The sequence below is a fragment of the Chrysochloris asiatica genome, unplaced genomic scaffold (assembly GCF_000296735.1).
Source record: "Chrysochloris asiatica unplaced genomic scaffold, ChrAsi1.0 scaffold00005, whole genome shotgun sequence".
NCBI lineage: Eukaryota > Metazoa > Chordata > Mammalia > Afrosoricida > Chrysochloridae > Chrysochloris > Chrysochloris asiatica.
This window is the reverse complement of record NW_006408523.1, coordinates 13,865,295-13,883,194: the sequence shown is the minus strand read 5'-3', so window position 1 is coordinate 13,883,194 and position 17,900 is coordinate 13,865,295. Positions and strand designations below refer to the sequence as shown.

The 17,900-nt window shown below is 43.0% G+C and overlaps 1 protein-coding gene across 1 annotated transcript in view; it reads left to right on the top strand.

Annotated features, from left to right (window-relative positions):
• FARP1 (FERM, RhoGEF (ARHGEF) and pleckstrin domain protein 1 (chondrocyte-derived)) overlaps nt 1-17,900 on the top strand; it is a 307,399-nt gene that overhangs the window by 223,061 nt on the left and 66,438 nt on the right. The window contains exons 10-12 of the mRNA XM_006831984.1: nt 509-577; nt 5,981-6,056; nt 7,157-7,406. Coding sequence (XP_006832047.1) covers nt 509-577; nt 5,981-6,056; nt 7,157-7,406 — 395 coding nt within the window. The remainder of the gene's footprint in view (nt 1-508; nt 578-5,980; nt 6,057-7,156; nt 7,407-17,900) is intronic.

Sequence of the window (17,900 nt, the reverse complement as noted above, 5' to 3'; positions counted from 1 at the left end):
ATTTGTGTATCTTAACAGATGCCAAGTGTCATTTCAGGCATCAGAGGAGTATAATAGTGAACAAAATTACCCCAGTGTTGAGGAATGCAGGCATTAAAGTGAATTGAGATTAAATGATGGTGCATGGAGGGGACTGCAATTATTGCAGTGAAGCCAAATCTATGATCCATTGAATGGAAAACTGATGATCTGCTCTGTAAAACCTTCACTCAATTCACAATAAAAGATTTTAAAAATAGAGTGTCAAACATACAGATATTTGGGATGGTTTCTGAAGAGCCAAACGCACAGTAACGGAGTGGTTTGAGTTAACCAACTGACGCGTTCTATAAAAAGGAACTAGAAAGAGGTTGAATGGAGATAGAACACGGGTTCTCTCAGGAGAAAACCCACGTATGTTCCATGATGGAAAGAGGGGAAGTACAGATACGGCAGTGTTTGTGTTTGTCTGTTTAAATGAGAATGCCTTGGTGTCTTCTCTTCTTTCTCTTCATGGGCTTCATTTCAGTGGTCGGACTCAGAAGCAGGTTCTCGACTATGTTAAAGAAGGAGGACATAAGAAAGTGCAGTTTGAAAGGTAAGAGACTCGTTGATTCTATTTTTGACTTGACAAGAGCCATCACCTAGGTAAGTGTTCATTCCTTCACCCCAGCTCAGTGACTAGTGAGTTACCTACCCAACGACAGCTTTGCAGTCCACCTTGGCAAGTCAGTATTAGAGCGAACATTTTGGGACCCAGGGCACTGACTCTAGTGTAAGATGGAAGGGGAAGACTAGACTGAGAAGACCGGGTGAGGAAGGAGAGGGACAAGGACACACACAGAAGAACAATGGGAGATTACTGTCGGGATTGTGGTTGTGAGTGCCATCAAGTTGATTTTCAACTCATAGCAACCACTTGGCAATAGAAACGCCCCCTAGGGTTTTCTAGGATATAGTCTTTTCTAGAGCAAATCGCCAGGTCTTTCTCTCAGGGAGCCTGTAGGTGGGTTGGAACTACCAACCTGTTAATAAGCACTCAAGCGCTTCACTATTGGGCCACCAGAGCTCCTCACTCTTGGGGGACAAGACACTGTAAAAACTTGCTTGTTAAATACTTTGTGACTTAAATAGAACGTATTTCTATAGACTTCTTTGGATGAATGAGAAGAAACAAGATTGATTATTGTTGTATCCTCATTAACAGCAGTAGCAGCAAATACTTGTAGTTCATAGTAAGTGTTAGACACTGCTCCAAGTATTTTACCTCTACAAGGGGGCTGCAAAAAGTTCATGGAAAAATGGAGTTGAAAAATACGGAAATTTTTCCACAAACTCTTTGAAGGAGAAGATGGAAAGAATATGCAGAGCTACTGTTCCCCCCCCCAAAAAAATTGGTACCTGCCCAACCATTTTAAGAGGCAGCATTGGATCAAGAGCCAATGGTACTGAAAGAAGAAATCCCCAGTTCACTGGAGCCGTTGGCAAAGAACAAGGCTCCAAGAGTTCATAGAATACAAACTGAAATCTTTCAATCCACTGAGGCAGCACAGGAGGCACTCACTCATCTATGCCAAGAAATTTGGAAGACAGCTATCTGGCCAACTGATTGGAAGAGATCTATGTTTGTGCCCATCTCAAAAAGAGATAACCCAAAGAATGCAGAAATCATTGGACAATATCATTAATATCTCATGCAAGTAAAATGTTGCTGAAGATAATTCAAAAATGGCTGCAGCAGCCCACTGACAGGTCACTGCTAGAGGCTTAAGCAGGATTCAGACAAGGACGTCAGATGGATCCTGGCTGAAAGCAGACAATACCAGAAAGATGTCTACCTGTGGTTTATTGACAGCACAAAAGTTTTCAGTTGTGTGGATCGTGACAAGCTGTGGACAACATTATGGAGAATGAGTATTCTGGAGCATTTACGTGTTCTCATAAAAAACCTGTACATAGACCAAGAGGCAGTTGTTTGAACCGAACAAGGGGACATTGAATGGTTTAAAATTAGGAAAGGGTTGTATTCTTTCGCCATACTTATTCAGTCTGTACGCTGAGCAAATAATTCGAGAAGCTGCATTACATGAAGAAGAATGTGGCATCAGGATTGGAGGAAGGCTCATTAACAATCTGCAATATGCAGATGATACAACCTTGCTTGCTGAGAGAGAAGAGGATGTAAAATACAGACAAGGATCAAAGATCACAGCCTTCTGTGTGGGTTGCACCCTCAATGTAGAGAAAACAAAAACCCACACCACTAGACCAATAAATAACAACATGATAAATGGAGAAAATACTGCAGTTGTTAAGACTTCAGTTTGCTTGGCTCAACACTCATGGAAGAAGCAGTCAAGGAATCCAATGACATATTGCATTAGGCAAATTTCAAGAGCAAAAATGTCAGTTTGAGAACTGAGGTGTACCTGATCCAAGCATGGTATTTTTAATAGCCTCATATGCATGTGAAAGTTGGACAATGAATAAGGAAAACCATAGAAGAACTGATGCATTGAGTTATTGTGGTGGAGGAGAATATTAAAAATACCATGGACTGCCAGAAGAACAAACAGATCTAGGTTGGAAGAAGTGCAGTCCGAATGCTCCTTAGAAGCCAAGATGGCCAGACTTCATCTCTCATACTTCAGACATATTATCAGGAGGGACCAGTTCCTGGAGAAGGACATCATGTTTGGTAAAGTAGAGGGTCAGCAAAAAAGAGAAAGACCTCCAATGAGATGGATTGGCACTGTGGAAGCAGCAGTGAGCTCAAGTGTAGCAACAGTTGTGAGATTAGCACAGTTCTATTGTGCATACAAGGAGCTCTGGTAGCGTAGTGGCTACTAGTCGGGCTGCCAGTGTCAAGGTCAGCAGTTCAAAACTACCAGCAGTTCCGCAGGAGAAAGATGACGCGTTGTGCTCCTGTAAAGATTTACAGCCTTGGAAACCCTGTGCATGGTCGCTATGAGTCGGAACTGACTCCATGGCACATAACCACCACCAACAACCTTTCAGATCAGATTACCAAGCCTTCCTTCCAAGGCTCCTCTGAGTTGGAGCCTTGGAAGGAAGACTTGGTAATCTGATCTTTTTAACCAACTTTTTGGTTAATAATTTTAAGCACTTACCTAATTTCATCACCTAGGGTTTCGTCCTTTAACTTTAAGACCCCCTTCTTTGCTTCTCCCATCTCTAGAAGCAACAACTGCTAAATGTATGCTAGTTTATATATATATATATATATATATATATATATATATATAGAGAGAGAGAGAGAGAGAGAGAGAGAGAGAGAGAGAGAGAGAGAGAGAGAGAGAGCGAGCCCTGGTGTGTCACTGTGGGTTAATGCGCTAGACTGCAAAGCTGTTTGAACTGCAGAATTGGTGGTTCAAGCTCACCAGTCACTCTTTAGAAACCCTATACAGGGTTGCTATAGGTTGGAACCAACTTGACGGCACTTAACAACTAGATATATATCTATATAGAGAGAGATATAGACACACACACACACACATATATATATATATATATATGCATACATATGTTGTTGTTGTTGTCAGGTGCCATCGAGTCGGAACCGACTCATAGCGACCCTATGCACAGCAGAACGAAACAATGTTCGATCCTGGGCCAACCTCACTACCGCTGCCACACCTGAGTCCATCAATGATGCCACCTGGCTGATCCATCTCGTTGGGGGTCTTCCTCTTTTTCTCTGACCCTCCACCCTACCCAGCATGACATCCTTCTCCAGCAACTGTTTCCTCCGGACAATATGTCCAAAGTAGGAGAGACGAAGTTTAGCCATCCTGGCCTCTAAGGAGCACTCTGGCTGCACTTCTTCCAAATACATATAGATACATGTTATTGTTAAGTGTCGTTGGATTCGATAACAACCCATAGTGACCCTGCATAGGGTTTCCAAGGAGCAGCTACTGAGCTTGAACCACCAACCTTGCAGTTCAAACAACTTTACAGTCCGACGCATTAGCCCACAGTGCCACACCAGGGCTCCTAAAACATAGAATTGATTTGCGTGTGTGCTCCTCTATGTATATATGCGGTGTCATGCTTAATTGAACTCTTCAGTTTGATTGTTTAGCCCTACCCTGGCTTTGAGACATGTTTTGAATGTTGTGCAGTATTTTGCAGATAATATGTTTTATTTATCTTTGTCCCTACTGATGGACAGTCAAGTTGTCTGAGACATATTTTGAATGTTGTGCAGTATTTTGCAGATGTTACGTTTTGTTTATCTTTGTCCCTACTGATGGATGGTCAAGTTGTCTGAGTTTCACTGAAATGAACATGCTGTTTTGCCTAACCATATACAAGCCTCCTTGTGTGTACCGGTAGCCATTTCTCCTGGCATGAATCCGGAAATGTAATGTGTACTTCATTAGCATGTGTGTTTGATATGACAAACTGCATATTTTCTTGGACAATTAGTGAGTCATGTTTTGAGCATCGTGTAAGAAGTGGGCTAGTCCTCTCTCTCATTCAGAATGTGGACGCTCCAGAACTTGTTCTGTATTAACGTGAAGTATTCTAGGAAAACCTGTGTACACACTGGCATTTCATCTCTGCGGATTGATAGTGCCTGAGTTTATGTACCTGAAGATGGCACAGTGCTTGTTCAGTGGGGTGGGGTGGGGAGGCAGGTAGACTTAGGATACAATACGATAAAAAGAGGTCTTCACGAGAGGAAGTCAAAGCCTTCTACCATTGAGTCTACTGTGTTGTTGTGAAGTGCGGTCGAGTCGGTTCCGACCCATTGCAATCCTGCATAGGGTTTCCAAGGAGTGACTCTTGAGTTTCAACTGCCAAACTTATGGGTTCAAACTGACCTTACAGTCCAGTCCTTATTCTACAGTGCCATACCAGAACTCCATTGAGTCTACTATGGGTGGTGGTGGTGAGCTGTGGAGTCAGTTCCGACTCATAACGGCCCTGCATAGGGTTTTCCAAGGCTGTAAATCTTTACTGGAGCAGAAAGCCTCATCTTTCTCCCACGAAACAGCTGATAGTTTCAAACTACTAATACTGAGGTTAGCAGCCAGATTCATAACCACTGCATGACCAGAGCTCCTTTGAGCGTACTATAGATTAGGCTTTTTTCGTCTAAACATCAAGAGTTAGCCCAATTAGAGGTAATTGCATTTCTTAAGGAGTCCTGGTGTGGCGCTGTGGGGTAATGCGCTGGACTGCAAAGTCAGTTTGAACCACAAAATCAGTGGTTTAAGCTCACCAGCCGCTCCTAGGAAATCCTATACAGGGTCGCTATGGGTCAGAACCGACACGACAGCACTTCACAACAACAACATCTCTTATGGGGAGCAAAGTGGCGCCATGCAATAAGCACTGGACTGAGAACCACAAGGTCTATGGTTCGTGCCCACCAGCCACTCTACAGGAGAAAGATGAGGCTTTCTGCAAAGAATTTTTTTTTTTAAGTCTTGGAAGCCCTGTGCAGGGTCACTATGAATTGGAACCAACTCAGTGGCATTTAACAAGAACAACAACAACCTGTCTTCTGGAGTCCTGGTGTGGCGCTGTAGGATAAGCACTGGACTACTAACCACAGGTTGGTGGTTCCAACCCACCAGTAGCTCCTTGGAAACCCTATACAGGGTTGCTCTGGGTCATTTCTTAACAAAACAACAACCTCTGTCATAATGCTAACCTAGGGAGCAGCAATTACTCTAAACCTGTGAATGGATTCCATATTGTTGGGTCGGCACTTACAGCTGACAGCATGTCTCTCTTCAAGGACTTTTGCATCATTGCTGAATTTCTAATGCTCCCTTAACCAACGGAACCAGCAGAACTGGAAAAGGGAACATCTTTAAGGTTTAAGGAACCCCTGACCCGTGCAGGGATTATGTGGGGGGTGGGAGGTGACAGTGGATTGTTTATTGAGGAAGAACCTAATGTCCCTGATGATCATTTTCATTTGAAATTACCACTCACACTAGCTCTCATATGTGATTTCTCCCAGGAAACACAGCAAGATTCATTCCATCAGAAGCCTAGCTTCGGAGCCTTCAGAAGCAAACTCAGAAGTGCCAAAACAAGTCAGTAATGGTCACGTTACTCCTAGAACTCTAGTTCTGGTTTTTATTTTACACAAAAAGCCTCTCCTGAATGCTGTGTTTTATAGCATGCTTTCACATTCCTCGTAGTTTATTGTTGGGGATATTTATAGATGAGGATCTGTTTGTATGCCCCAGCTTCAACCTGATGTGGGTTTTGTACCCACCAAGCTGACTTCCAACCGGGGTTCAGTTGGGTGTGATCTAAGTCCCAGAGAAGTTTGCTCCATGGGCCAGAACTCAGCTTAGGGAGTGAAACATCAGTGGGAGCCAGCAAAATGGATTTGCTTGTGGACCGAGGCTGGGGCCTGCTTGCCAGCAGATGGGTGTAGCTCCAGGTTGATGCCAGGGTCAGAACCTTTAGTTGGCATGGAACTAGACAGTGAGTTCCCATGGTTTTGGTTACAGGGTAGTGACCACACTTGGCAACAAGAGACATTATCGCTCTTTGAGGGTGGCAAGGGCTCATTTTTCCCTGAGTTGGATTCGGAGTGAGTTTTCAAGGTTTTCTCTGAGAATGAAGAAAAAACTCTGCTAAGGAATGACATGGAAGAGGTTTCACTGTGTGTGTGTGTGTGTGTGTTTTTTTATCCTTAACAGTTCCATTTTACCCTTAGAAATATTAAGCAAAGAAGTTTGTATCTTTTTTTTTTTGAAAGTCTGTCAGCATGCTTTTAAAGGAGTGTGATTTTTCATCCGTTCATGGACCACACTTGCTTTCAAAGGCTTCTTTAGGCTAGAAGGACTCTCTTGTTCCACTGAAGTATGTGAAACCCAGTATGAAATTGTGGGTCTGGAAAAACATGGAGACCATGCTACTGGGGGACCAGGTGTTGTTAGCTCTCACACTGTGGAGGAGCTTGTTGGATAATGACCAAGTGTTATTTTTCTGAGGTACACATATTGTCCAAGCAGCGCCCCAGTGGGCCGTTTTTATTCGACAGTCCTCCCGGCCACCTCAAGCTTAAGGTGGCGCTGTTGCGTTAGACTTTGCCTTCTCTGTTTTCCATCACAGCTCTAGGCTAACGTTCTCCTTTTTTCTCTTCATCTCCCTTCATCCTTTCTCTCCATCACCCTAACAGTCTCAGCAGAGCACCAGCCTTACCTATGGAGAAGGTGCAGAATTACCAAGTGGCCAGATTTACCAGCAAGGAAAGGAACTGAAAGTTTCCGCTGAAGAGCCTGGGCCACAACAAAGCCCTTCTCTGAAGAAGAGCCCACTGGGTAACAAGAAGGCTGATGGAGCCATCACAGTGCCAATGGAGGAAGAGGAGGAGGCCCTTAAGGACAGGATCCAGCAGAGTAAACCTCAACCCCAGCAGCCAAGCACAGGTCCAGCATCCAGGGCTGCTAGAGGCAGCTGCGCTTCCATTCCGTTCATTGACTGCAGTGATGTAGATAGTGAATACGATCTTCTCAGAGAACACGCGTCCCAGTCACGGTCCCAAACAAATGACAATTATGAGGGTGATGTGACCAGTGGTGTCTATCTGCTGTCCAGAGAGGAGAGGCAGATCGAGGCTAGACATAGGGCTTCCCTTCACTCTGTAAAGTCCTCCCGGACTCCCTCCAGAGAATTCATTGATGACGATTCAGCAGACATAACCTTTGATATCAGTGGGAGCCCCATACTCCCAAGACATAGCTCTTTGATAGATGAAATGTTCAGGGGCTCAGAGAGTCACAGCCCCCTGGCCACCCCATTGTCTCCCAGCAGCAGAAGTTCAAGTCCAAATATGAGTTGGGACAGGACTGGGTCTCAAGGGTATATCTCTGGAAATGGCCATGATTATAGAGAGAGAGGTATGGGAGAAGATCTACTCCCCAACCAGGGTCCCCATGAAAACTTCTCCCCTGTCCTGCCAAGGCCATACTTGCGGAATCTTCCTAGTCGATACAATAAGTCAGAGACAAATCCACTCATCCTCAGCCAGGTTGCATCAACCCCAGAGGAACTAGATAAACTAGATGGCAGGGAAGAGGGAGGCGTGGCCACCATGGCGGCCTCGGGAGGTAGACTGCTGGCTAATGGCTCTCCTCTTTTGGGACTGGCCACTAAGACTTCCACCATGCAGCCAGTGTGTGTCAGCAACATGGAGGACCAACTGGCTCCAATACAGGTGATCGAGAGCTCCGCCTGTAGCGGTTCTGAATCCAGTGATTCAGACCCTGAACTGGTGAATTCTTCGAACCAGCCCCTGATGGTTAGTCATCCAGTAGTGCGGAGTCCCCCTTCCATGCCTCCAAGCACGAAGCTCTTGGGCAGTCTCCCTTTGAGCGAGGAGAGGGAGGAGGGTGAGTGAAGAGGTTAGAAGGCAAGTCTCCAGCAGTTGGTGACCTGGGTCTGTGTCCAGGGTTTCAATGAAAATGATCTCTTTTAATGGCTCATTAATGTTTAATCAATCAATCTTAGAGGAAGTGTTTGGACAGGCATGTGTTTGGATAGGGGATACCTGCCTTCTAAAGTCTTTAAGGAAAACTAAATCTTCTCCTAATGGCTTGCTTTCCCTAGAAGAATGGACAAGAGAAGCAGCAAGCCACCATGACAAATGACCAGGAACTTATCTGTCTTGCTGGTGGAAGCCTAGAAAGAAAGACTTTCCGATGAGTCTGGTAGTGTCTAGTGTGTTCTATTTGTATGTGGAAATTTCTCTGTGTGCTCACTTGTGTGGGCAGATCACCCTCCTATCATTGGAGTGTTTGGACTGAAGTATCCTTGAGATCAGAGGCATGGTGTCGATTTGACTTTTCCCCCTTCTTTAAAAAGGAGGGCTTCGTCTCTGTGCCTCTTAAAGTCAGGTGTTGACAAAATCCAACAGGAGATGTGAGTGTTTTGCTAGTGTTGGTGACATCTTAATGGAGACTAAAGAATACTTGAATGGGAAGAACTTGGGGATGTCACTTCTTTCCCAACTGCAAGTGAAACTCTCTAAGGCTGCCAGACCTTCCTCAAGTGTCATGTAGGTGGCATTGCTGCTTTGGCTTGGGTCTGCATTGGTGGATCAAATTGTTAGTTATGTTTTAAGAAGTCCTAGATCTGGCTCTTGGAATTGTGGTGAATCATGAGTGCTACTGAGTGACGAGGAAAGGGAGAGTCTGTAGGCACAATTGTCATGTTGGCAAACTGTGTGCCCTTTCCAATAGCACTGCCCTTGGATGGTTTGGATGCGCATTGACGCCACTTACACTCTTAGAAACAGTGACTTCAGATGTTTCTCTAAGAAACCAAGATGGTATATGTAGTGACAGGTTTGACATCTTTTACATTTTCACTACCTGTGCCCGTGCCTTCCATCCATCAGGACTGTGGTTTAAAGAGTCGGGTTTTTACTTGCAGTGTTTTCCTGACCCGTAGCTGTACACTGGAATGCCCTGGGATGCTTTTAAAGAACAGTGATGCCAGGGCTCTGGCTCCAGAAATGTTGATGGAATTGGTGTAGAGTACCTCAGGGACTTCCAGAAAATTCTACTGGGCAGCCAGGGTCACTTCTCTGCCAGGCCAGTCTGCCTTCTAGAATCTAGAACTGTGTTGAAAGTGTTAGCTGAACATGTGGTCTGCTTGTAGAGTAAGAAGGGCAGCGCAAATGAAAGACCTTCCTCGTTCATTGTTATTTGGTACTGTGTCGTCTTGGGCACTTTCAAAGATCAATTGTATAGTTAGAACTTGTAGCTCCAAAATAACTACCAGATTAATTGACAAGAGTTGCAACTATGGTACATCCTTGACGTGCCACCAAGCTAGTGACCTTACTAGATTCATCATATGACTTTTTCACAGAGCAAGAGCCAAACATGTTTAAGAAATTGAGTAGAATTTGGCAGCCGTATGTCACATAGGAGTCTTGACTGACCCAGTGGCTCACAATGATTCTGTATGTCTATTTTAAAGATTCTGAAGAGTTAATCCATGTTCATATAAACTTTTTAAAATCTTACTTTCCTAATCATTTGATTCAGTGCATGATTGATGAATCAAACTGAGTATTGAATCGCTGGAAAGATGTTCATCGAAGTAGTCTAATTCACGTCTTACTCTTGATTCATATCTTTAACATAATCATAGAACTTTAAAATTATAAGGGCCCCTGGGGGATCATCTAGGGCAAACCTTTATTTTCTGGATGAGAAGACTTGGTCTGGAAGGCGATGTGATTTCTCAGTCATTCAACTGCTACACAGCAAGGCTGGGACTAGAAGTCGGTCACCAGCTTTTGACATTATGTGGCATCCTGCAGGACCGGGAACTTTTGATTCAGTATTTTAATTTGATAGATTCCTGTGGATTCCTAAATCATCAGATTTGGAGACCAAGGATCATGTAGACTGTACTTGGTGGTGGTGGTGGTGGTGGTGGTAGTGTGCTGTGGAGTCGGTTCCTACTTATAGTGACCCTGTAATGGGGTCTCCAAGGCCATAAATCTTTACGGGAGCAGAAAGCCTCATCTTTCCCCCAAGATTTTTCTTAGGCAATCATAAATCCGTAATTGGTAGTCATGAATACTATTCTTTATATTGTGGAATTTTTGCAGTTATAACAAGTTTTTGCATATTCTGTTTGGGATTTAAATGTGAATTTGCTATCTAACAATATAGTCACATGTGATTAAGGCAGATTGGCTGTAGAATCCTGTGGTTTACTTGTGTTCCAATGAGTCTTGGAATTATACTTGTACAGCAGTCTGAGAATGACATACGAATGAACAACAGGTAGTATTAACTTGCCTGGCACATAATGCAAATCATCCAATGTAAACCTCTAATGCTAAACGTACTCCAATGATTGTTGTGCTTTGTTTTTTCCTAAAGAAGAGATTTTATCTGTAGAGTTTTAAAAGCAACTGACTAATAGAGGTATACTTATTTCTTTATTGACAAGACCCACTTTTATAACTGCTCATGGGTTGTTGTTGTTGTTGTTTTCTCACTGGTTTTGTACCAGTCAAGCAATTCGATCTTTGCATCTTGGCCAATATTTATGAAATCAACAACCCTGCTGATTGGTGTAACTGGTGGAGGTGTTCTGACTCAGCGACCCTGTACAGGGTTTCCGAGGCTATAAATATTTACAGGGGCAGAAAGCCTCATCTTTCTGCCACAGAACGGCTGGTAGTTTTGAACTGCTGACCTTGAGTTTTGCAGCCCCATTCGTAACCACTACACTAGCGGTGCTTAAAATTGAAGAAGTGGTGTAGTTAACACACTCAGCTTCTAACAGAAAGATTAGAGTTTCAGGTCCACCTAGGAGCACCTTGAAAGAAAAGTCTGGCAATCTACTTCCAAAAAATCAGCGACTGAAAACCTTATGGAGCACAGTTCTGCTCTGAAATGCACAGAGTTGGCATGAGTCGGACAGGCATACTATAGACAGAACGCTTTCTTCAAGAGGCACATTTCCTCATGTGCAGAGAGAATATTTGCTAATTGCTTCTAGGGGTGCTTTCAGGACTCTAGAAAAGATTCCAGAACATTGGTCAGAAAGTGGGGTAATAAGCATTCTTGGAGCCTGGTGGAACAGGTCTGCCCAGTGTGTGCAAAGCTCAGGAAAAGCTACAGCCTCCTCCATCCCACCTTCCCTGTTCTTGACTTTTGCAAGACTCTGTACCCAAGTCTTGTCTCTGAAGTTTCACTGCATGGCCTAAGAAGGGCACACAAATGCGTAAAGTTGAACTAAGCTTAGAGGGGAACAGTTGTTGGGATGGATATAATTAACAGACAGCAGAGATTCAAGACCTGTGCATTCATTCCAACTTCCAAAGGCGTTTCTCTAGAGCTGTCAATCAATTTTTCTAAGACAAGAGCTATTCTAACGGTCTCCTTAATCATCAAGGAAGATGAGCTTGCAGAGAATGGACTTTCTGTGACTGGTCAGTGAAATGATGAATCTAGAAACTAGATCTAGAAACAAATCTTGAAGCCACTCAGGGCTCTTGAAGGGCTTCCTGGCATTCATATTGTCTTCTGTTGTTGGATATTATTTCAAAATATGTAAACTGTAGACCCTTTTGTGTTGCTTCTGCGGCTGCTTCTTAAGGACAAAGTAAAAATGCAAGAATTTCTAGCATGAGGAGATGTATGTAATGAGTTGCAGAACTTAAAGTGAATTGCTTCGGTCTCTTTGGCAGCCATCTGTACACCATTGACAAGATTTTTATTAGACAGGCATTTAATTAAAGGAAGTCTGTGGGCCAGATTCTTCCCTACATATGTGATTCATATTGGAGAATTTCTCATGCATTTATCTTACCAAATTGTGCTGCGTGGCCTGTTCTTAAAATGTGAATAATTCCCATTTTATTCTCAAGTACTTCTTTGAAGATTTAAACCAAGGAATGCTAAAAAAAACAAGCCTTGCAGAAACTAAAAACCGAACTGTCTGAACCTCTAAACACTCACACAATCCAGTCTGCTCTGAATTTGAACCAGAAACTTGACTTGTCTATTAATCCCGGCATCATTTTGTTCAGTTGTCAAACAATTTCTAAAGAAAAGGAGGGGGAGGAGGTGGAAACACACACAAAAAAAACCCCAAATAATTAAATTGGCATTTTAAATGTAGTTAAAACTTGTTAACTTGCATACAAATTCCCTTTTCATATCCATAATCCATGTTCCTATGCTTTTAATCATTAACATATTCTCCATATTTCAAAACCAAATAGGCTGAAAGGAACTTTAATCATTAGCCAGTGATTGGGTTCCAGGTAGACCCAGACTTCATTGAGTAATCTGAGACTTCCTGAACCATCAGTTTTATTTTTTGTTTCCTTAATCACTTCTGTGCCCTTAGTCCAGTTAGCCAGAATGTCACATTTCCTAGAAAGACTTTGTTTTTTGTTTTTCCTTAGATCTTCTCCCTTGGAGTCTTAAGCATTCCTTCTCTAAGAATCTGAGGCTTACTTAGTCTTAGGATAACTTTCCTCTAATTTCAGGTCCTGAGCTGATTTTACTGCTGCTAAACTGTACAGATCAGACTGTAAGAGCCAGCCAATCTTGGTCATTGAGCTGGTTTCTCTGAACCTACAAGAGATGAAAAATTCAAAAATTAGCCAGTGCTGATAACTGTGTGATGAGTTTTACAGTCCAGGTTGTTAGCCAGACCCATAAGAACGCATGTAGGAAAAGTGCCGCTGAATGGATGTATCTGGGCAGCAAGTGATTAAAGAAATTTGCTCTGGTGGCTTTAAAGAATTCGCGGGTGGTACTTTTTTCCTTGTTAGTCTAATTCCATCTGTTTCTGTTTAATTGAGTGAAATATAATATAGGGAAACTAGGTCTCTAGTGAACACTTGTGCATACCTCTAACACCAGTTGCTAGCATTTAAAATGAAGCCCAGACTTTTAGACCAAAATTAACACATGACTTAAGGTAGCAATTCCCTTTTTAACTGCTCCATGTAATGATTTGGCTTAGAGTTACAGGCTTCCAAGATCAAAATGTGGCCTGCTGGTCACCTGTTGGGATATGTATGTGGCTGCTTGTTGTCTTCCTTGATTACATGCAAAAGAGGTTTCTGAGTGTTTCCCTTATGAGTGCTTAATACAGGACAGGTATATGTTGGGTGGAAGAGGATGGACTCTGATTATGAGAAACAGGTTTCACTTGATGAAACAGACAGCACAACACTACAAGGAAACAGAGTCACAATCTCTGGTACCAGGAATTCCACATTCCTCCAGTGAAACCTGTTCACCCTGTTGGAAGATTTAGGAAATAATCTTTTGGAGCTTGAAAAGTGCAGTTGATTCTGATTTGTTCAGGATGCTCTCCATGGGGGTAGACTGAAAGCACAGACTTAGCTCTGGAAACTGAGCCTTCAGCCTTGGTCTCTGGTGATTGATTATGACTTCAAGTGAGGACAGTTCATTCACGGCTTAGTGGCAGTTCTAGGTCAGGTTGCACTGCTGTGTCATGGGACAGGTGTGTATGTGAACATCACAAGGATTAACACTCAGCTGTTACCAGGCTGTTTTAAGTGGACTGATGCTCCCAGTGCTCTCTTGGACCTTGGACCTGAGTGATACTTGATCTTCAGCCAGGCCCAGTCCAGTGAATTCAGGATGCTGACAAGTAGTTTGAAATCAGTGCAAAAATGCAAACGAACTTAAAGCAAGGGCACGAAGGAGCAGGGAGCCAGGACCACCTGTGTGTGTTTGTGCAGTGAGGACATTTTACAGTGATTCACTTTACATTCTGAGTAAGAGATGTGGATTGTAGTGGTACCTGGTGTATTTAGATTGTTGTTCTTAGGCGCCATTGAGTTGGTTCCTACTCATAGTGATCCTATGGACAATAGAACTAAACACTGGTTGGCCCTGTACCATTGTGGTTCTTTAAAATGTCTTGGGTGGCACAGACGGTTAATCACTCCACTACTAGCTGAAAGGTTGGTGAGTCTAAACCAGAGGTCCCTTGGAAAAAAGGCATGGTGATCTTCTGCCAAAGGTCAGAGCTAAAACGAACCGTATAGAGCAATTCTACTCTGCATGCGTGGGGTGGTTGTAAGTCAGAATTGGCTCTGCAGCTGGTTTGGGTTTTATTTTATTTTCGATGAACCTGGGTTTTCCAGCAGCACTAAAGGAGGCAAAAGTGGAAGAGTCATCTTGAACCCAGTGTTGCGGCTCACTGACAAGCTTTATGGCATCTCAGATTGGACTAACAACTCCTTTTTCCTGGGCCTCAGTTTCCTTTGTAAGAAAGCAAGCTTGTGTCACTGTGGCTGCAGGGACCAATAGAGAGACTGAAGCTGAATCTTCCACAGTTAAGAACTCAGACCTGCTGCTTTCTCCATAAGCTCTGAAAATGGCTGATGGACAAATTCCTGACTTTCATCCCCTTTCTGCCTGGAAAGTTGATCTGACAACCCAACTAACCAAATTTCACAAGCTTGGCCTAAATTATTAATCCAATTCCCATCTATTCTCTCTATGTGTATATTTAATACTATAGATTTAATAATACTCTAATCAGAATGTCTAATACATCTAATGAATTTGAAAGTTTGAAAAAAAAAAAAGGCTGGGGACTTCATTCTCATTTTTGTCATTTGTTTAATAAACTGGAGAAAACATTTTTCTGTTGTTCCATTGTATGCACTGTTTTGTCAGCATGTACCTATCTGGGAGAAAAGCTCCCCTCCCTCCCTCCCTCCACACCCCCACCCTACCACACCCCACGCCACCCCAGTGTCCTGACTTTATCCTCAAAGCATGGTGTATCTTCTGTTACCTGCATTATTGGAGCACTGTCTGATCTTGTTTTGTTTTTTGGTTTTTCCCCTTTTAACACTGCTGAAACCAATTTGTACTTGGAATACCTGTTTCTCATAGAATGCAGTGATCTTGCTCACTAATGGTCAATTTAGACCATCTTTCACTAAGGGTGGGGAAGTAGAAGGTGACAAGAGTTTACTTTTCTGATGGAGCCCCTGGGGCTACAAAGAGATCATACACTCACCTGCTAACCGAAAGGTCTGCGGTTTGAGTCCACCTAGAGATGCCTTGGAAGAAAAGCCTGAAAAGCCGTTGAAAATCCTGTGGCGCACGGTTCCACTCCGACATACACACGGTTGCTCCGAGACAGAGTCGACTCCCCAGTAACTGGTAACTTTTCTGACTTCATCTTCTGGTGAGGCCTGCACTTTGTCCTGAGGGCAGGGCAGTGGGGGACAGGTCTGGGGAAGTTAGCAGGATCACTGTATTCAGAGGAATGGTCTCATTGGAACAGAAAGCATCTGTGGCTGTAGCTTACGTTCGGGAGCTTAGATGATCACCCCTAAGGATTTGGCTTTATCACTTGAATGTGAAAACCCCTTTAAATGAGGACCAGAAAACTCTACGTAGATCATATCAGAAGATTTAGTTGTGTATTTGCTTTGTTTGGGAAGAGGGATAGATGAGGGCACAGGAAAGACCGTGTCTCACTGAGCCCTAGTTGGCTTCTCCTGGCTAGTAAGCTGGCTTTAGTTTGGATATATACCCAAGATGTAGGCTCGCACAGATACTGTCTGGCTCCCTTCTCCCTCCACTGCCTAAGGGTGCGGTATCTCAATAAAGCATGGATTTATACCACTGGAAAGATTGCTGGCTTCTCCAATAATGATGAGCTTGGTGACTCTTCAAGCATGGAAAGCCAAGTTCATGTAACAGTTATGCACGCTATTAATATCTCTTGTTTGTCTAAACTGAAGAGGCTTTTACTTGTCCTAACAGGTATCTTGCTGTAAAAACTCAATGGTTTAACTGTTCTGTCCCACTGATGGCTGGAGCTTTGTCCTGAGTCCAAGATGGTATTTTTCATTGGTACGAAGCACCATATTCCCCAACCCAAATACTGCCACCGCCACCACCAGCACTTCTACCGCCATATTCAGACAGAGGAGACCTTTCGGTTTTCTTTTTCCCATGAGCACATGCATTTGTGGGCATGTCTCCATGAGTGGCACTTCTCTTTATTTTCCTGCAAGTTGCATTGCAGTTGCTTTCCTGAATTGCTTGCTGATGAGCTATTCAGTTGATGCTCAGCTTGTAAAACTTTTCTCAAAGGAGCTTGGTCTAAGAAGTACGTATACACTACCCTCAGCAGCTTAAGTTAAGCAGAATAGGACACCCCCACCACATTGGTAACCCTATAACCTGGTTTTTCTTGCAGGACCTTGTCATTTCAATACAAGACCACCAGCTTTTGTCAGATACTCTGTTCGGGGCTGGGGTGAACCAACTTAGACGTTCAACTGTAGTGAATCTTGCTATGCAGAAAACTTCCTTTTCAGTCTTCAACTGAGCGCTTTGCTAACTGGCCTTCAAGTGCAGATAAGCTCTTGAGAGATTTCATTGTATTCTACGAGAAAGAGTCTGGATTTTAAAAAGGGCCTTTAAAAAAATAATAATAATTAAACCTGCAGCGGGTGTAATGTATTTTCTACGCGCGCCTTTGGAGCATACTTTAGGCACACAGGGATAAAATCTCCTGTATTTTTGAGCCAAGAAATAGGAAGACAAAAAATGGCACATAGGGGCACCGAGAAGTTGCAAAACAAATCATCGTATTTGGATGAATACCGTAGACAAGAGCATGCCATTGAGTCAGTTCCGACACACAGTCGATTCCAACTCATAGCAACCCTGCATAGGGTTTCTGAGGAGCAGCTGGTGGGTTTGAATCACTGACCTTGAGGTTCAAACTGACCTCACGGTCCATGCTTCTCCTACAGCTCTACACCAGAACTCTGTAGACAGCACAGACAGATACTTTTAAAAATAACTTTTCTATTTTGAAAAAAGGAATTGAGAAAGCAGCCAATATCCTGGTTTTCATCAATATTCTCATTCTTACATGTTTAATAATACTGTGAATTACTATTTAAAAACTTACTATCAGATTTTTAAATGAAGATGACCAGTAATACATTGACCAGTTTGAAACATAGAAAAAAAATTTGAGCTAAATATGAGAAAGACCATTTTTAGTACTTGAAAAATAGAAAATTCTCTTTTACCAGAATTTTGTCACTTTGTCCTTAAGCTTTTAAAAATCTGAGGAGGTAGATGATTTAGTATGTGCCTCATGTTCAATCCTAAAGGGGGAAGAAGAAAAACAGAGTTTTGGCTTGATCAGAACTGTCATCCTAAAGTATTTCTATACCGCTGATGAGGAGCTGAGCAAGGGACAGGGTGATGCAAATTTAGCTTCTCCAGAGCAGGCAGGAAGGCGGAATTATGAATGGATTTTAAATTGAAAAAAGATAAGAGAGCCTCAGCCGGTTTCTGGACTGTGTGATAAATTGAAATCCATAAATATGGCTGAACTAATATGAGGTTCCATAATTG